Source organism: Salminus brasiliensis, chromosome 22 (assembly GCF_030463535.1).
Source record: "Salminus brasiliensis chromosome 22, fSalBra1.hap2, whole genome shotgun sequence".
In the NCBI taxonomy this organism is placed as follows: Eukaryota; Metazoa; Chordata; class Actinopteri; order Characiformes; family Bryconidae; genus Salminus; species Salminus brasiliensis.
In genome coordinates this window covers 32,842,098-32,859,890 of record NC_132899.1, presented here as the reverse complement: position 1 = coordinate 32,859,890, position 17,793 = coordinate 32,842,098, and the positions used below count along the sequence as shown (strand labels likewise).

The 17,793-nt window shown below is 46.1% G+C and overlaps 1 protein-coding gene across 1 annotated transcript in view; it reads right to left on the bottom strand.

Annotated features, from left to right (window-relative positions):
• wnk4a (WNK lysine deficient protein kinase 4a) overlaps positions 1-16,801 on the bottom strand; it is a 61,062-nt gene extending 44,261 nt beyond the window's left edge. The window contains 2 exon segments of the mRNA XM_072666730.1: positions 13,833-14,523; positions 15,208-16,801. Coding sequence (XP_072522831.1) covers positions 13,833-14,375 — 543 coding nt within the window. The 5' untranslated portion in view covers positions 14,376-14,523; positions 15,208-16,801.
• Positions 16,802-17,793: the final 992 nt, after the last annotated feature.

Genomic DNA, 17,793 nt, shown 5'->3' with positions numbered 1-17,793 from the left:
AGAAACACCTGCCTTGTGTTTCTTCACTGGCCACTTTATTAGAAACACCTACCTTGTGTTTCTTCACTGGCCACTTTATTAGAAACACCTACCTTGTGTTTCTTCACTGGCCACTTTATTAGAAACCCCTACCTTGTGTTTCTTCACTGGCCACTTTATTAGAAACACCTGCCTTGTGTTTCTTCACTGGCCACTTTATTAGAAACACCTGCCTTGTGTTTCTTCACTGGCCACTTTATTATAAACACCTACCTTGTGTTTCTTCACTGGCCACTTTATTAGAAACACCTGCCTTGTGTTTCTTCACTGGCCACTTTATTAGAAACACCTGCCTTGTGTTTCTTCACTGGCCACTTTATTAGAAACACCTGCCTTGTGTTTCTTCACTGGCCACTTTATTAGAAACCCCTACCTTGTGTTTCTTCACTGGCCACTTTATTAGAAACACCTACCTTGTGTTTCTTCACTGGTCACTTTATTAGAAACACCTACCTTGTGTTTCTTCACTGGCCACTTTATTAGAAACACCTGCCTTGTGTTTCTTCACTGGCCACTTTATTAGAAACACCTGCCTTGTGTTTCTTCACTGGTCACTTTATTAGAAACCCCTACCTTGTGTTTCTTCACTGGCCACTTTATTAGAAACACCTACCTTGTGTTTCTTCACTGGCCACTTTATTAGAAACCCTGACTCTAGGCTTCCAGCTTTGTGTTTTCTACAGCTCTTGTGAACCTCTTGGTTCGGTCCAGACCTTCAACACAACGTAAACACAGCTAATGACCCTCTCACTCCTCTGGACGTCACACACGTTGGTCAGCAGCTGTAAATGTTTTGGAAACGTTTAATTAAGTATCGCTGCATTTGATGTTCGTACAGCGATGGCAGATATGTTTCCAAGACGTGCTGAAGAGGAGTGTGTGTGTGTGTGTGTGTGCTCTGCATTGTTTGTCCTTGGTGTGGCAGGACAAAGCCGAACCATCCTGCAATGACTGGAATGTGTGGAGTAGGGAACACTGACGTTATTTAGGGCACATGTGGGGATCGTTACTCACCAAACGTCGGCCGCTAATTACACAAAGACAATAACGCAAATGTGACATTACAGCGTGTCACAGATTCCAGCGCTGTGGCTGGCAGACGCTCCACAAGGCCAGGGCCACGAGAGATAGCATATCTACTTCAGCTCTCTCTACCACTCAAACAAAGGGGCGGTCAGCGATACGGCCAGCGCACCAAGGCCTCCTCTACACGCATGATCAGAACATACAGCACCAGGAGGCTGTGAGCTCCATCCACAGTGATGCCCCAGCCATACGTAATCAGGAGCTCCGGAGAGCATAACCGTCCTCTCGCTCCTTCTCTGGGTGGTTAGGACGGTCCTCCCTCTCCCCATCACTCAGCGTGAGCCATTCTAGCCAGCGTGGGTGGTGGAGCTTCAGTCCCAGCACTGGTGCTCTCAGGTATGAGGCCTAGATAGCCGGCTTCTGCCCTCCAGACTTGGACGGGTAATCAATAACTGCATAATTGGATTGGATAATTGGACTGCATCTCTATAAAACCAATAATCTGATGATTTGTGCTTTATAATGGATACAAACTCCAGCCGAGCTGAAGCGTAAACACGCCAGCGCGGAAGAAAAAAGCCTCCAGAACAAACATCAATACAGCCATTCATGTTCAGTTTACAGTGTGGAAAAACTAGCGCTTTATCCCCGCTGCCACATTTGGCGGCGTTCCATTCCGATTTATTGATATTTACAGGCGGAACGTGTTCAGGAACCAGAATGACTCAATCGGGCTCCGGAGCCAGAGCAGCGGAGAGCGGCCGGCCGGAGAAGCACAATGGGCCGACAGTTAGGAGCTGGCAGGGTTTAATCCGACTCCAGCAGTTTGGAGACAGAATAGGGACGCCCTTTGTTCCAGGAAGAACATTCGAACGCCGCTCTCGCTCTCCTCGGACCTCCAGAGGTTCGGCCCGTGCCCGGATTGGACCCTGATTGAGAACTCCATTAGGACACTTTCTCCATTCCTTCACTGCTCTTCCACAGAGGCCTCCAAACAGTGACAGATGGAGGGATGGTAAGCGGTAAGCGGCAACAACACAACAGGGACGTTCATGTTGCGTCCGAACAGCAAAGACAACATCTGGATTCTGGTCACTTGAACCAAGGCTAGGTGTTCCTCATGGCCAGTGGCTTCCAGTTTACAAAAATTCTTGGGTTTGCTGCTGCAGCAGCAACCTTCTTCAAACCCCACCGAAGATTTCCCATTGGGTTCAAGTCAGGCGAGCATGACGGCCACTCCAGAACCTTCCAGGACGTCTTCTGAAACTAAGCCTTGAGGTATGCTTGGGATCACTGTCCTGTTGCAAGGCCCAATGACGACACCCAAGCTTCAGCTTCGTCACAGAAGGCACAGCGGTTTCTCCTAGGATTCCCTGATATTTGAAACAAAACCGGGCCTATGGATCATCGGTATATACGCCTGGAGGAGAAGGATTATGCATATGCTGAAAAGAACGCACTGCCTACAGTGAAGCATGGAGAAATGGATTCAATCAGGAATCAGCGAATCCTAAGAGACATCATCAGGCCCTCTGTGAGGAAGCTGAAGCTTGGGTGTCATCATTGGGCCTTGCAACAGGACAATGATCCCAAGCATACCTCAAGTCCACCAAGGCTTGGTTTTCTTAGAAGTTCTGTTAGGTTCTGGAGTGGTCGTCACAGTCGTCTGACTGAACCCCATTAATAATCTTCGGTGGGGGTTGAAGAAGAGTCATTGCTGCAGCAAACCGAAGAACGGGTCAGAACTGCAGAAGGTTCTCCACTAAGTCCTGAAGACGCTTGTGATGAAGGGGTTGAATAACGCTCACGCTGCAGTCCTCATTAAAAGTGGTATTGTGAGGTGACTGTGGAGAAAGCACTCAATCTACTGGCTGTGTTGAGATATTTAAATTGCTCTTGTTTGATTGGTTGATTGTACACACTGGCATATGTATATGTATATATATATAGGCAAGGGAGGACCCAACACGATGGGTTGGGTTCAGAGTTATGTTGCACAAGTGCTACACAATTACGCAACCCCTCAGCCACCCCACCCCTTCCACAGAAATGTATACGCTCAGGCAGAGCTGATAAGACAGCAGAGACCACTTTCTAGGCCCCCTTGGGCCGGGTGTCCAGGGAGGGGTAGAGCTGATGTTAGCAGAAGAAACTGATCTACTGAAAAACGCTAAAACTGAGTGGGCTACAGGCTCGTGTACCTTACCTGCGGGCTAGGTAAGTGGGCTAGGTGTATACTACTGTGTAGGTGGGACAAGCTAACAAGTCACAAGGCTGGCCAGCCAATCAGATTGCAGTTCATTGACGTGGCCGCACGTCTAAAAAGCGATGAAGCGAGATGGGAAAATAGCTGGAAACTTTCTGTTCATGAAACCAGGCAAACGTCAGAAGTGGAGCTCAGGGAAACGAACGGAACACAACAAGGGCCGTTAATTGTTCTTACATCCACCAATAATAATAATTATGGAAGCTGAATGGATCCAACGAGCGCGAACAGGTCCAAAAAACAAACAGCGTACAGTACAGAGTGTGCACGAGCCGCCATGACGAATGCTTTCCACATGTGGGTTAAAACCATTGTGTAATTATCCTAATTAAAGGGGGTGGGGAGGGCCCGCAAGTGATTGGGCAACATCAGCTTGGCACTGCTGGATTCATTCGGGCGCACTGTGCGTCTGGGACTCGGCCCACGTCGCTGTTCGGGGTCGCAGAGGCCGAGGCCGAGGCCTGCTGTTCAGAGGGTCGGTACGCCCGTCATCCTCGAACCACAGCAGGGGAAACCCGTCCCACTCACAGCACACACAGGCACCGCACTGTCTTGCTATGCACTGCATGGGAAACCGTATCGTCCCGCCACCCCAGGCAATTAAACACCCTCGTAACTCGTAATTAGCAACGCCGCGTGACCGCAGAATGCTAGTGCCGAGAGCATATAGCTTTAAAGGGGGAGTCTGGCGAATAATCCTATGAGCGTGATTGATCGGTGATTCTAGAGGCAGCTGATCAGCTAAGATGTGCTTGGTATCTGACATGTGCTTCTTTAGCTCCCAGCAGGAGATGCTAGGCTAATGATGCTAACAAAACACAGGACAAATCGGACATTTGCTTCCAAAAGCTACGTAAACAAGTTTTTCATAAACGTCCAGCGTTCAGCTCTGAAGTTTACGTTTGTGTTCATAGACTAAAGGAAGTCCCACCGTCCTCTAAACCACGCCCATTTACCAGACTAATGAACATCTGGAGGATCTGCAGGGTTTCTTAGCACTGTTAGCTTAGCACCTCCCATCAGTCACCAAACAGGTTCTTGGCTAATCAACTACATCTGCAGTTTACTGATCCATTATTTCCTGAACTGTTCCTTTAAATAAATGACCATACACTATATGGACAAAAGTATTGGGACGCCTGCTCATTGTCTCTTCTGAAATCAAGGGTATTATAAAGAGTTGATCCTGCTTTGGTTGGAGTAACTGTCTCTACTGTCCAGAGAAGAGAAGGCTTTCTACTACATTTGTGGACTAGATAGTGGAGAATTGCTGTGAGGATTTGATTGCATTCAGCGACAAGAGCGTTAGCGAGGTCAGGATGTTGAAAAGATGATCCCCACCCCACCTCAAAACCATCCATCATTCCAGAGAACACAGCTCCTCCACTGCTTTATACCCCACCTCAAGCAGCATGGTGCCGATAGATTAATGCTGATCTGCTCCTGGAGAGCATTCGCACATCTGTGTCAGCAATGGAAGCAACTGCTCGTTAGAAGGGGTGTCCACAAACATTTGGACGCGGCGTGTATTGTTCAGGTTCCTCGTCAGCAGGGTCAAAATGCTGAGGCCACAAGCTGACGAACACTCAAGCGCCCTGCCGATTCTGACTCAGCCCAAACGCAGAGCAGTTGCTGGGTAACTTCCTGTTCCTAGAGGCGCCACAGCTGATAGGCTTTCACCTGGGACTCTCAACAGTGTGCCAACACATCACACACAAGCAAACAAACAAGATCTATATTCAACACACACACACACACACACACACACACACACACACACACACACACTCACACACCAAACCTTCTGAACACCTGCATGAGGACAGCACACCACGCTGAGTTAGCCCATCTGTACTGTTCCACCTTTTAATGAAGAAAAACAAATATTTAATCTTTAGCCTTACTTTACCTTCTCAACCCCACAAGAGGCCCGATCACTCAAGACGGGTTCTATTTAGAACGTAAAAAGGGTTCTTCGACTCATAGCTCGAGTGAAACCGCTTTATTTTTTAAAGATCCGTCTACAGCAGGGTTTCCACCACTGTGAAGATCCTTTAACCCTGCAAAGAGTCAATTAAGCATCCAAGCGATTCAGAAAATTCTGCTAAACTCTAAACTTTAGTAAAGACAACTGTTCTGCGTAGAACCTTGACAGCTCAAAGAACCACGGATGCTTAAACGGACGCTAACACCTGCCTGATTGCACTGTGTTTGCTCTGATGGGTTTTTACAGAACCTTTTAAAAGGGACATATATACACACACACACACACACACACACACACACATATATATATATATATATAGAGAGAGAGAGAGAGAGCATTATACAGGGTTCTATTGTTAGGTTCTGTTCTATTGAGTTAAAGAACCTTTTTCTCAGTGCTAGATCAGAGTGTTTTCTTTTACAGTGAGGTAACTGTGGTGTGCGTATTGCTGCTTCCATAGCGGGTTTGCTCAAATCCCAGGACGTTCCTGACCAGGAGTCATGTGCCGGCATCACGCACAGGGTCTACCGAGCCAGCAGAAGAACATCACCTAGATATCATCATTACTAGATATAAATAAACAAAACAGCAACGACGACCATGTCTGGTATAATTACGCAATGATGATGCCGTTGTAAATGAAGTGTACTAAATTTGTAAAAATGTTTCTTAGAATTTATTTTTATTTATCTAATTATATAAATGCCATATTTCTACATCACATCAAATCTAATCTATATACTATATACACACAATATTGCACAGTTTAAAATGTCCAGTTTTATTATATAATCTGTGAAATATTCAGTTTTCACTACTGTTTTAATAATATTTATTTTTGCTTTAGTTATACTATTAATACTACTAATATAATCCTGTTATTATTTCTGTTCACTGATTTAAATATGTATATATGTATATTTAATATATATATATATATACACATATATGAGACATAAAGCTGTGTTTAGAGAACACAGATAAACAGAAGCGTGCTGCCGCTGACTGTAAGTTGACTGGGGTGAAATGTCATTACTGTTCAGTGTTATTAAATGTTAATAATTAATGAGTAAGCTGGAGTCCAGTCCAGGTGGTGTTTGTGGTCTCTGGCTTCGAGGGCTTTTCAGAAGGCAGGTGATGAGCCTTACCTGGAACCGATCCGAGTCTGAGTGCAGCCCACTGTGTGAAAAAAGCCCTTCACACTACCCACACACTGATTGGACGAAGAGATATTGAAGGCCTAACACACACACACGCCGCCCGCCTCGCTGAGAGCTGATGTTAAATCCTTTTACTGTTTTTTAAAGCTCTTAATGACTTTACAGCTTCACACACACACACACACACACACACACACACACACCTCCACTGCAGAACACACTACGCCCTGAACTCGCTTTAACACAACAGTCCTGAAAACAGCTCCACAGACCTCCATCAGCCTCGACTGCACCCTACACAGCTCCACATCTCTACACATTCAGCAGCTCTGACCTGACCCCACCCACTGATCTGACCGCACCACTGTCCTCACTACCACACACTGATTATTTTTATATTTTTTAAGTATATTAATAAGTATAAGTTTCTGTATTCACTTTAGTGCCTTTATTTTAATCTATTTTCCTTCATTTTTATTGCATTTACCTTATTTTTATTAGATTATTACGTATAGATTTTATTACTTTTTGAAATGTAAATGTTCTTTATTTTATACATTTATGTATATACTTTAAATTACAACTTATAATAATATAAATAATTCAGCTTTACCACTTTTGAATTTTCATTCTACTTATCTTTAAAAATATATATATATATATAATATATATAAATATTATTGCATTAATCTTTTTTATTCTTAATATTTATTTATTTATTATAAATGCGAATACGTATTTATTCCATATTTGTTCACCTAACTTCAGCTTTAAAATGACTTTTTGAGCTATTAATTTTATTTTTTTTGTGTTAATGGTTATATGGTATATATATTATTTTATTACAATATTTATTACAAAATTATTTTTTACATATTTTTGTTTTCATTTTAGCATAATTTTTGAGTCTTAGGTTAACATATTTAACCAGTTTAATACCAATTTAGCATTTATTTAATTAAAAAAATGTATATTAGTTTAGTTATATTTATTTATTCTAATGTATTTAATTATTATTGTCATCATTGTTGCTGTTGCTGTTGTGTTTGGTTAGACTAGGCAGAAACCAGGTGAAAAACAGAGCCATTTTGAAGTTTTTAACCCAAGCTCAGTGAATAACAGGTGGACGGTCCCCTGCGAGGGTTACCCTGGAATACAGTGATTTCTCTGCTGATCTGAGGACTTAGTGGTCCAGAGAGGTCGTCCATCTGACCTCTGCCTTTACTGCGGCTGCTTCACGTAAACATTAGAAGAGACATTGAGAGCCGTCGACATCTGTAGGTCGCATCTGCAGGAGTGTGTGTGCGTGCGAGCGAGCGAGCGAGTGTGCCGGCTCAGGAGAGATAAGGCCGGTCTATTGGCTCCTCACATTCGCCGCGCTGCCGCAGTGATGTCATCATGAGCAGGCCGAAGCCTCGGCAGCCGTGGCTCTCAATCCCATTAGGGCTGATTAAGACCTGCAGAGGCGCTCAGAGAGCCGATGACTTAACCCTTTAACCTGAGGGAGGAGGCGTAACCATGGAGGACAGATGCTCACCATCCGGTCAGCGACGAGGAGTTCTGCTGCTAACAGGAAGTCAGAAGTCAGGGTGCTGCGTGTCTGAGGCCGCTGGCTGAGACTGAATGCTCAGGCGGGACTGAGGTGGTTCCTGCAGGCCGCAGCGCTGCAGGATCTGTGATATTAAGCCCTGTGTTAGCAGCACAATGGCAACCGTCTCACCTAGAGACCACACTGAGCCACCGGACGTAGAAGAGACCAGTCACCCAACAGCAGAGTAGAGTGGAGGTGATGACAGCAGCCACAGGTAGCGCAGCGTAGCGTTAAAGGGGAAGTCCGACCTAAGGGAACAATGTACCCTTCACTGCATCTGCTGCCCTCCTCCTACAGCACGGCCTCCAGAGCGCTTTCCAGCTTCACGACCATCAAAAACAACCAATAATAACCAACAGCTTTAGTCTGTAAATATAACCACACCTACAGTCCCTTTATTTGAAATAATTATGCTAATTATGTTTAGTAACTGCTTATGGAAACGTGAGCTTTTGTATAAGCCATGTTCTGTTGAGTGTTGAGAGAATATCGAGTCTGTAAAGCCATGTAAAATAAAAAATATATTAAAACATATATTTTTAAGAAATATTTAAAAATATTTTTCATGCTTTTAATTTAAAATTTTATTTAAAAAATATTTTTTTAATTGTTCAGACGGGCTAAAGTGCATTTCAAGAAGTAAAATCAGCCTTGCACGGCAATAAATAAATAAAAACAATAACTAAATAAAATAAATCGAAGCTACTAATATGATAAAGAAATAAAATCCAACAGAATAAAGCAAAAAAAAAAAACCCAATAAAACAATAAAATCAAAACATAACTAAACAAAGTTAGTATAAATAAAAATGAAGATAAAAAATGATCTACAATGACGTAGCTATTATTAATTAAATAGGGTTTTCATATTAGTAGCACTAAAGTGCTCCCGGGTTTTGGTTTAATTAATTAAATAAATTAATTAAATATATATATTTTTTTCTTTTCTTTTTTTTTCTTCAAAACAAACAAAGGCCATTTGTCCCACCACTTCCTTCATTCACTAATTTACTTTTGCCTAATTTGCTGAGTCTGAAGCTGCTTAAACAGGCGATCGTCCAGCAGCGGTGACTGACAGCCTTCCCACAATCTGCCAGCTAATAGCCTTTACAATACACACCGAGAGAGAGAGAGAGAGAGAGAGAGAGAGAGAGAGAGAGAGAGAGAGGTAGAGAGGTAGAGAGGTAGAGAGGTAGAGATAGAGAGAGAGGTAGAGATAGAGAGAGAGAGAGAGAGAGAGAGAGAGAGAGAGAGAGAGAGAGAGAGAGAGGTAGAGAGGTAGAGATAGAGAGAGAGGTAGAGATAGAGAGAGAGGTAGAGATAGAGAGGTAGAGATAGAGAGAGAGAGAGAGAGAGGTAGAGAGGTAGAGATAGAGAGAGAGGTAGAGATAGAGAGAGAGGTAGAGAGAGAGAGGTAGAGATAGAGAGAGAGAGAGAGAGAGAGGTAGAGATAGAGAGAGAGAGGTAGAGATAGAGAGAGAGAGAGAGGTAGAGATAGAGAGAGAGAGGTAGAGATAGAGAGAGAGAGAGAGAGAGAGAGGTAGAGAGGTAGAGATAGAGAGAGAGGTAGAGATAGAGAGAGAGAGAGAGAGAGAGAGGTAGAGAGGTAGAGATAGAGAGAGAGGTAGAGAGAGAGAGAGAGAGAGGTAGAGAGGTAGAGAGAGAGAGAGAGAGGTAGAGAGGTAGAGAGAGGTAGAGAGAGGTAGAGAGAGAGAGGTAGAGAGAGAGAGAGGTAGAGAGAGGTAGAGGTAGAGAGAGAGAGAGAGAGAGAGAGTAGAGAGAGAGAGAGAGAGAGACAGAGAGGGAGAGAGGTAGAGAGGTAGAGAGAGGTAGAGGTAGAGAGAGAGAGAGAGAGAGAGAGGTAGAGAGGTAGAGAGAGGTAGAGGTAGAGAGAGAGAGAGAGAGAGAGGTAGAGGTAGAGAGAGAGGTAGAGAGAGAGAGAGGTAGAGAGAGGTAGAGGTAGAGAGAGAGAGAGATAGAGAGAGAGGTAGAGAGGTAGAGAGGTAGAGATAGAGAGAGAGGTAGAGATAGAGAGAGAGAGAGAGAGAGAGAGAGAGAGAGAGAGAGAGAGAGAGAGAGAGAGGTAGAGAGGTAGAGATAGAGAGAGAGGTAGAGATAGAGAGAGAGGTAGAGATAGAGAGGTAGAGATAGAGAGAGAGAGAGAGAGAGGTAGAGAGGTAGAGATAGAGAGAGAGGTAGAGATAGAGAGAGAGGTAGAGAGAGAGAGGTAGAGATAGAGAGAGAGAGAGAGAGAGAGGTAGAGATAGAGAGAGAGAGGTAGAGATAGAGAGAGAGAGAGAGGTAGAGATAGAGAGAGAGAGGTAGAGATAGAGAGAGAGAGAGAGAGAGAGAGGTAGAGAGGTAGAGATAGAGAGAGAGGTAGAGATAGAGAGAGAGAGAGAGAGAGAGAGGTAGAGAGGTAGAGATAGAGAGAGAGGTAGAGAGAGAGAGAGAGAGAGGTAGAGAGGTAGAGAGAGAGAGAGAGAGGTAGAGAGGTAGAGAGAGGTAGAGAGAGGTAGAGAGAGAGAGGTAGAGAGAGAGAGAGGTAGAGAGAGGTAGAGGTAGAGAGAGAGAGAGAGAGAGAGGTAGAGAGAGAGAGAGAGAGAGACAGAGAGGGAGAGAGGTAGAGAGGTAGAGAGAGGTAGAGGTAGAGAGAGAGAGAGAGAGAGAGAGGTAGAGAGGTAGAGAGAGGTAGAGGTAGAGAGAGAGAGAGAGAGAGAGGTAGAGGTAGAGAGAGAGGTAGAGAGAGAGAGAGGTAGAGAGAGGTAGAGGTAGAGAGAGAGAGAGATAGAGAGAGAGAGAGAGAGAGAGAGAGGTAGAGAGAGAGGTAGAGAGAGAGAGAGAGAGAGAGAGAAGAGAGAGAGAGAGAGAGAGAGAGAGAGGTAGAGAGAGAGAGAGAGAGAGAGAGAGCTTTATTAAACAAGCTTAACCCCAGTGGTTGCTCTACTCTACAGAACGAGTTTAAGGTGATGCCGGGTGAAGAGTTAGCTCTGTAAACACAAACACAGCGGCTAACTGCGTTCATGTTTCCAGGGCTAATTCTGACCTCTCTGGAGTCCCAGATAACAGAGCTGCTCTCTCTTGGGGTGGGTAGAACGGCCCTCCCTCTCCCCCACCCCATCACTCAGCGCACACAGCGATGCTAGGCGGCTGTTAGCTGGTGTGACAGAATTAGCAGTTAGCGTCTCCTCCGAGTGTGCTGAGCTCCAGTGGTGGTGGTGGTGTGTGTGTGTGTGTGTGTGTGTGTGTGTGTGTGTGTGTGTGTGTGTGTGTGTGTGTGTGGAGCGGCGGTATGAAATGATGTGGTCTTTTAAACAGTTGGACAGCCGGCTGGACAATGCTAGCACACCTGGCCCTGCTCTACCTTCAGATGCTGCTTCTGGAGATCTCAGCTTGTCCAGAAATGCACGTGTAAAGCATGTCCTTTAGTGGTGGCTCAAAGCCCAGGAGCTTTAAGTGATGATCTGGGCTGGGCCTCTTCACACCAATAACCCTTATAAGTGTTTCGCTGAGTGTAAGATGCTGAAGATGCTACGTAGGCCTGCCTACGTAAACAGAATTGGCAGCTAAGTATTAACGGCTGAACGGACCCGAGCAGATCACCGCCGTCTAATTTCCTCCAGGAGAAGCGAAGCGCAGATCCATCAGACCCCATCTCGAGCACATGGAGGCGAACGGTACACCATTACACCCAGCTCGTCCAGCCCGGCTGAGAAACCTAAGAAGAGGTCCTGTCTGCAACCCACACCTCGCCACGCTGTCCAGCCCTTTATTATTCATATCCCTCAGCACAGTCGGGGAGTGAGCAGACACGTGGCACAGCAGCTTCTCGAACCCGGGTTCACAGCACTGCTGACTGCCGACAGTGGGTGAAAGGGCTTACATGCGACACATGCTTATGAATGAGTTACTGCACTTGGCCTTTACTTTACTCTGACCAATCACAGAAGGTCCGCAGACAGGACAATTCCCCAAAAATGTAAACTGAATGTGAAAATGTGAATCTCTCGGTTCTAGATAACATCCCCCCCCCCCAGTCAGAGCTGTGGTTCTACAGTGGAGGTGAAGGGAAGCAGACGTCTGAAGCTCTAATAATAAAAGCTCCTCACAGAAAGTTCTTCACCTAATGGTGATGAAGACGCTGCCTGATGCCTGAGACACTGTTCTACCAGAGTTCTGAGAAGAGCTCGGCTCTAGAACCTGCTTTTAGAACCAGATCATTAAAATGGTGGAGGGATACATGCTGCAGGGTGAAAAAGTAGTCCCTAAAGAAACTGCATTAGCTGCTTTCCTCACAGGCTGAGACATGAGCAGCACTGTTAAAGGGACGGTTCACACAGCGATCGCCCAAAGTTCAGGTTTCAGGGGAATTGCTGCTACTGTTCTAGCTCTAGCTCCATACTTCAGTTCTAGTCCAGGTTCTAGGTAACAGTCAGCCCTCATATAAGCAAGTCTGTTAGAGATTACTGAAGACCTCCGCGCACATTGTATAGAACCCAAAAGGGGACAGTGGGACACTGTGGTACTCCTTGAAATCATTTTTTCAAAGGTTCTTTAAAGAGCCGTGAGCAGCTGGTCATCAATCACGATGAGAACCATTTATCCATGCAATAAAAAGTGGTTCTTTAGGCGTTCTTCACACTAAATATGAACCATTTTGGGGGTGTATGAACACCCTTTTACCTGGTCAATGGTTCCTTTCAATAATAAGAACAAAGGCCGTTCTTTAAGGGTTCTTGAGCAAAGGCACTAAAGACTAAAGCTGTTCAAACGGTTCTTTTCTACAGTGGAACCCCTTTTGGTGCTATACAGAACCATCTATGAGGGTGCATGAACACTCTGTTACCTGATCAATGGTTCCTTTCTATAATAAGAACTTCTTGTGGAAGGTTCTAGTATAAAGAACCTTCAAATGACTCCTGTCAGTCCATATCTTTCAGTACACACTTTAAAAAAAGAAACCTTCTTCAAAAGGTTCTTTATTCAAGACGATGGTTCTACACACAACCATATCGTATACGATGGAGAAACTCTTGGATGTGGTTCTTGGAGGAGAACCTTTTTTAATGAACTTATACAAAACAGCACCAAAAAAAGGTTCCACTATTTCTAGGACACTTTACCAATTCTCTCACCAAAAAGTGTATTATGTTAATGGTTCTATTTAGAACTAGAACCAGAGCAAATCAAAGACCCGCATATGGTTCTTTAAAGAACCTTTTAAAACACACACACACACACACAAGCACAGCAATCTATTGTTCATTTAAGTTAAAGAACCTTTTTCCGTACTACGGAGAACCATTTGGCTGAGAGCGAGTGTGGTTTTAGCTACAGAACCTCCTTTTAAAAGGTGCGGAGAACCGTGATCACTTAATGACCTATTTGAATTCGACCTGAAGAACCCATTTCCTGGATTTCTCTTAAAACAAAGGCAGTTCTTCAAGGGTTCTTGAGCAAAGGCACTAAAGACAGCTGTCAAGCGGTTCTTTTCTACAGTGGTTCTATAGAGAACCATCTATGAGGGTTTTCCAAGAATGCAAAGAACCATTTAAGCATGCCTTTACTGAAGAACCCTGCACGAACCCCTTGTATACATGTTTTTTGAAGAACCTTTTAGAACCTAATCGACTAAGGAACCCCCTTAACCATTAATGAATGGTTCTACATTGCAACACCACAATGGGTTCCTTTAACTAAGGAACCCTTAAAGAACCCTTGGCGCACCTTTGACCACCAAATTACCCCAAGACGTGTTCATACCTGCAGCTCGCACCACGCCACCTCCACGGTGGTCTCGGTGTCCAGCCCCTTGTAGACCGTCTTGAAGGACCCTCGCCCTATCTCCACGTTGAACTTGAGGTACCGCCCGTCCGGCGAGGTGGCCACGGCTTTGGTCTCCATGTCCTCCTTCTCGTCCTGCTCCCACCTGCTCTCCAGCCTAGGCGGCGGCTTCCCCACCTTGGCCGCTTCGGGCTCCGAGTCCGAGCTGGGGTCTTGCCCCGAGACCCTCCAGGGCTCTGTAGTTTCCGAAGGAGTGGGCGTCTCCGGACCGGGGGCAGCAGAATGGGGAGGCGGCGGACAGCAGGCGTCCACCTTCCCTTCCTCCGTCCCGCTCTCGGGCAGGACGTTCTCGGAGGGCCAGGACAGCGCTCCACTGTAAAACTGAGGCTCGATGTCCACATTGAGCTTGTGGAGGACGTAGGAGTTCCTCCTGATGGACCTCCTCTCCACACACTCGGCGTCCAGATCGACAGGTAAGCTCTGAAAGCCCAGTCCGGACAGCTCCACCTGAGCATGAGACATGCTGGGCGGCTTAGGTTAGTCTGAAGGTGGATGAAGGGAGCTAGCTATATAATGCAGTCTCACGTCCAATGCTGTGCAGCAGGTCAGCCGCTGACTGCCCTTGGAGGCGTCCGAGATGTCCTGTGGTGGGACATTTTCTCGTTGGGTCCTTTAGGAGATGGTAGACAAACAGAAATGAGCGTTAAACCACATGTTTGGGACTTTTTTTCCATGATAGCTCAAGAAATCTCAGGAAAATTGCTACTGGTTGGAATTGTTCGGTCCACCTTAAATGGGGCAGCAGTTCCATTCTGGCGCCTGAGGCGCCAGAATGGAACTGCTGCCCCATTTAAGGTGGACCGGACAATTCCCAAGTAAGTGCTGTTAAAATGCCTTATGTGCTATTATAGACTGTTTATTTTTGTAATTTTAGATCATTACTGCTTATTAAACCTTTAAAATATTCTAATCATATTTAGCTAGTTTTAATGGAGCCGCTGCACAATTTAAGGTGGACCGGACAATTCCCAGGTAAGAGCTGGTAAATTATTGTCTTTTTGTGCTATTATAGACTGTTTATTTTTGTAATTTTAGATCATTACTGCTCATTAAACCTTTAAAATATTATTTCTAACACTTTTATAACTAATAAAAAACTATATTTAAATCATATTTAGCTAGTTTTAATGGGGGAACCGCTGCTCCATTTAAGGTGGACCGGACAATTCCCAAGTAAGAGCCTCAAATTATCCCTTTCCACGACCTACAAGTTTCCTGACAGGCTCACCCCTGCACCACACACCCCAACAAACCCACTTTAGAGGCTTTAAGCTTCATTTTGAGAAAATTTTACCTCAGACTTCACGACGAACAGCGAGCCGACCTCCGCCGGCGCCTCTCTCTCAGCTTTAAGCGCCAACGTCCATCCGCGCGCTGCGTGCGCTCCTCTCACTGACTCGAGCCAAAGCAGCGCGCGAGAGGCTCCAGACTCCTCCCCCACCTGAGGAGCTTCACTGAACCGACTCACTGAATCGAACACGCGGTTTAGAGTCAGCGTGGGATGTTGCGCAATCGTATTGTTTACGTCACAATAATCAATCATTTTATTGATTTATGATTTTTTTTAATTAATTAAAACGTGCTAATATTATTGTTGGTAGCTCCTCCCTTTCCATTTCGCATTGCATTGTGGGACAATAGTGCCCACTTTTATGTGTGCACCCTTGAACACTCGTTGGTTTCAGTGATTAGCATGCAATTGGGACGCCGCCCCGGCTGTGTTCCAAAGCCTAGGCTGCGGCCGAGGTAGGGCGGCTCCTCGCAAGGACTTCTTAGCAGCCGCATCAGTCGAACCAGGCTTTGGAGACCCCTTGCAGTTGCTCTGTCCCAAACGGTGCCCTATCCCCTGTCCAGATCACTACATAGGGGATTGTTATAGGGAGCAGAATTCCCCTAGACCCCGCACGACCTCGCGGCTAATCTTTGAACCCGGCAAAGCAATGGATTGTGGGTATTCCCACAATATAAAAGGGGGTCACTATGAGTTGGGAAGTGAAGGATGGCAACACCCTGACCTCAATGAGCCTCACTTGCAGTCAATCAAATCCTCACAGCAATGCTCCTCCACAATCTAGTCGAAAGCGTTCCTCTCCGTTTACCCTTCATTTCAGAAGAAGCAGTGAGGAACAAGTGGGTGTCCCAATACTTTTGTCCAAATCCTGTAGCTTCTCTGCAGGCTGCATACAGTACGTCTAAGGCTACTCGGAACCACCGGGCAACCAAATCTGCATCGGTCAGCGATCCTCTGAACGTAGCAACAGCGCTAAGCTAATTCATTGCATTCTCCTATGTTTGGGACGAGCTGGAGGGGCAGAACTAGGCTCAGAATACAATCAAATCCTCCGCACAGCAATGTTCCAACATCTAGTATCCTAGCCGCCCCGGAAGAGTAGAGGCTGCTAATGCAGTAAACAGGGGGCTAACTCATTGCTAATGAGCCCCCTGGCGCTTTGACCTGGTGGTCGCAGAGGCGGGGCCTAGTAAAAAGTAGGCGGGGTTTAGAGAAGGCCTTAAGGCCTGTGGACCTAGAGTTTGGAGAGTCGTTCCTTTGGACAAAAGTATTGGGACACCTGCTCATTCACTGTTTCTTCTGAAATCAGGGCTAATAAAAAGAGCTGACCCTGCTTTTGTTGGAGTAACTGTCTCTGCTGTCTGGGAGAGCATTGCTGTGAGGATTTGATTGATTGCACTCAGCCACAAGAGGTCAGGATATTGGAGGATGATGATGATCACAACTCATCCCATTCCAAAGTACTGGATGAGGCTCCACCACCATCATTCCACAGCTCCTCAGTGCTGGCTCCATGATTCCTCCATTAGAAGGGGTGTCCACAAACTTTTGGAATTTAATGTCAAACATTATTAGGCCATGTTCTACAGACGGAGACTCTACGAGACTCTACGAGAGCATGCACAGACATGCACAGACACAGCTCTGCCCTCCCCCACCGCCCACCTTGTCCTCCTCACAACCCCGTCACCTCCAATACGATCTTCGTCCTCAGAGCCGAGAGAGGGCAGAGGAGCCGTCAAGTCCTGGGAAGCATGAAACGGGATTAGAGGGTCGTAGGGTGAGCAGCGAGCAGCGAGCAGCGTTATTAGGCTCAGGGTGTGACCAGCAGGCCGACCAGCTTCAGAAGGTCCAGGTGGCTGAAGAGCTGGTCATCGGACATCTGCTTCCCTTTACCTCCACTGTAGAACTCCAGCTCTGACGGGAGGGGGGGGGGGAGGGGGGTTATCTAGAACCCAGCTCTGGTTTCACACCACCGAACCCCCACTCAGAATGGCCCTGAGTTCTCCTTCAACGGTTGCAGATTCTAGAAAAGCGCCTGGCAGAAAATAAACAGTGGGCCGTCCGCCCCCCACAGAGCCTGGGTAACGGCGCCGAGGCCGTTTCTCACGTTGGACTCAGGATGCGGTAAATTTAGGGAGGGAAATGCCACGAGCGCAGTTTGTGCTCCTCGAGAAAAACGGTCCAATGAAAACAGCAGCGAGTTTAATATAAACACGGTCAGATAATGACGGGTCTTCTGCTACTTTTCCCAGCTGCCCCAGGGGCCCGGATCCGGCCTAGGACACCGCCTAGGCCTGGGAGTGAGCTGCTGAGTATTCTGGAGGGTGCCAAGCTACCTGAGCTGCAGTGCACCTGCATGTACAGCAGAGGGCGCCACCGCGTGACCTTTTAGTCCTTTAAGGACAAAAGTTTGTGGACACGGCTCTGTTAGCCAAATGGATTGAACGAGCTTTCGGACCAAGCGTTGTCTGGCACACCACACTTTACCACACACCTACACCAAGCAACGCCTTAGTGACCGACAGCTATACCACAGCCACCACTCTCCACCAATTCAGCCAAAACGCTCAATTACACAAACATAGC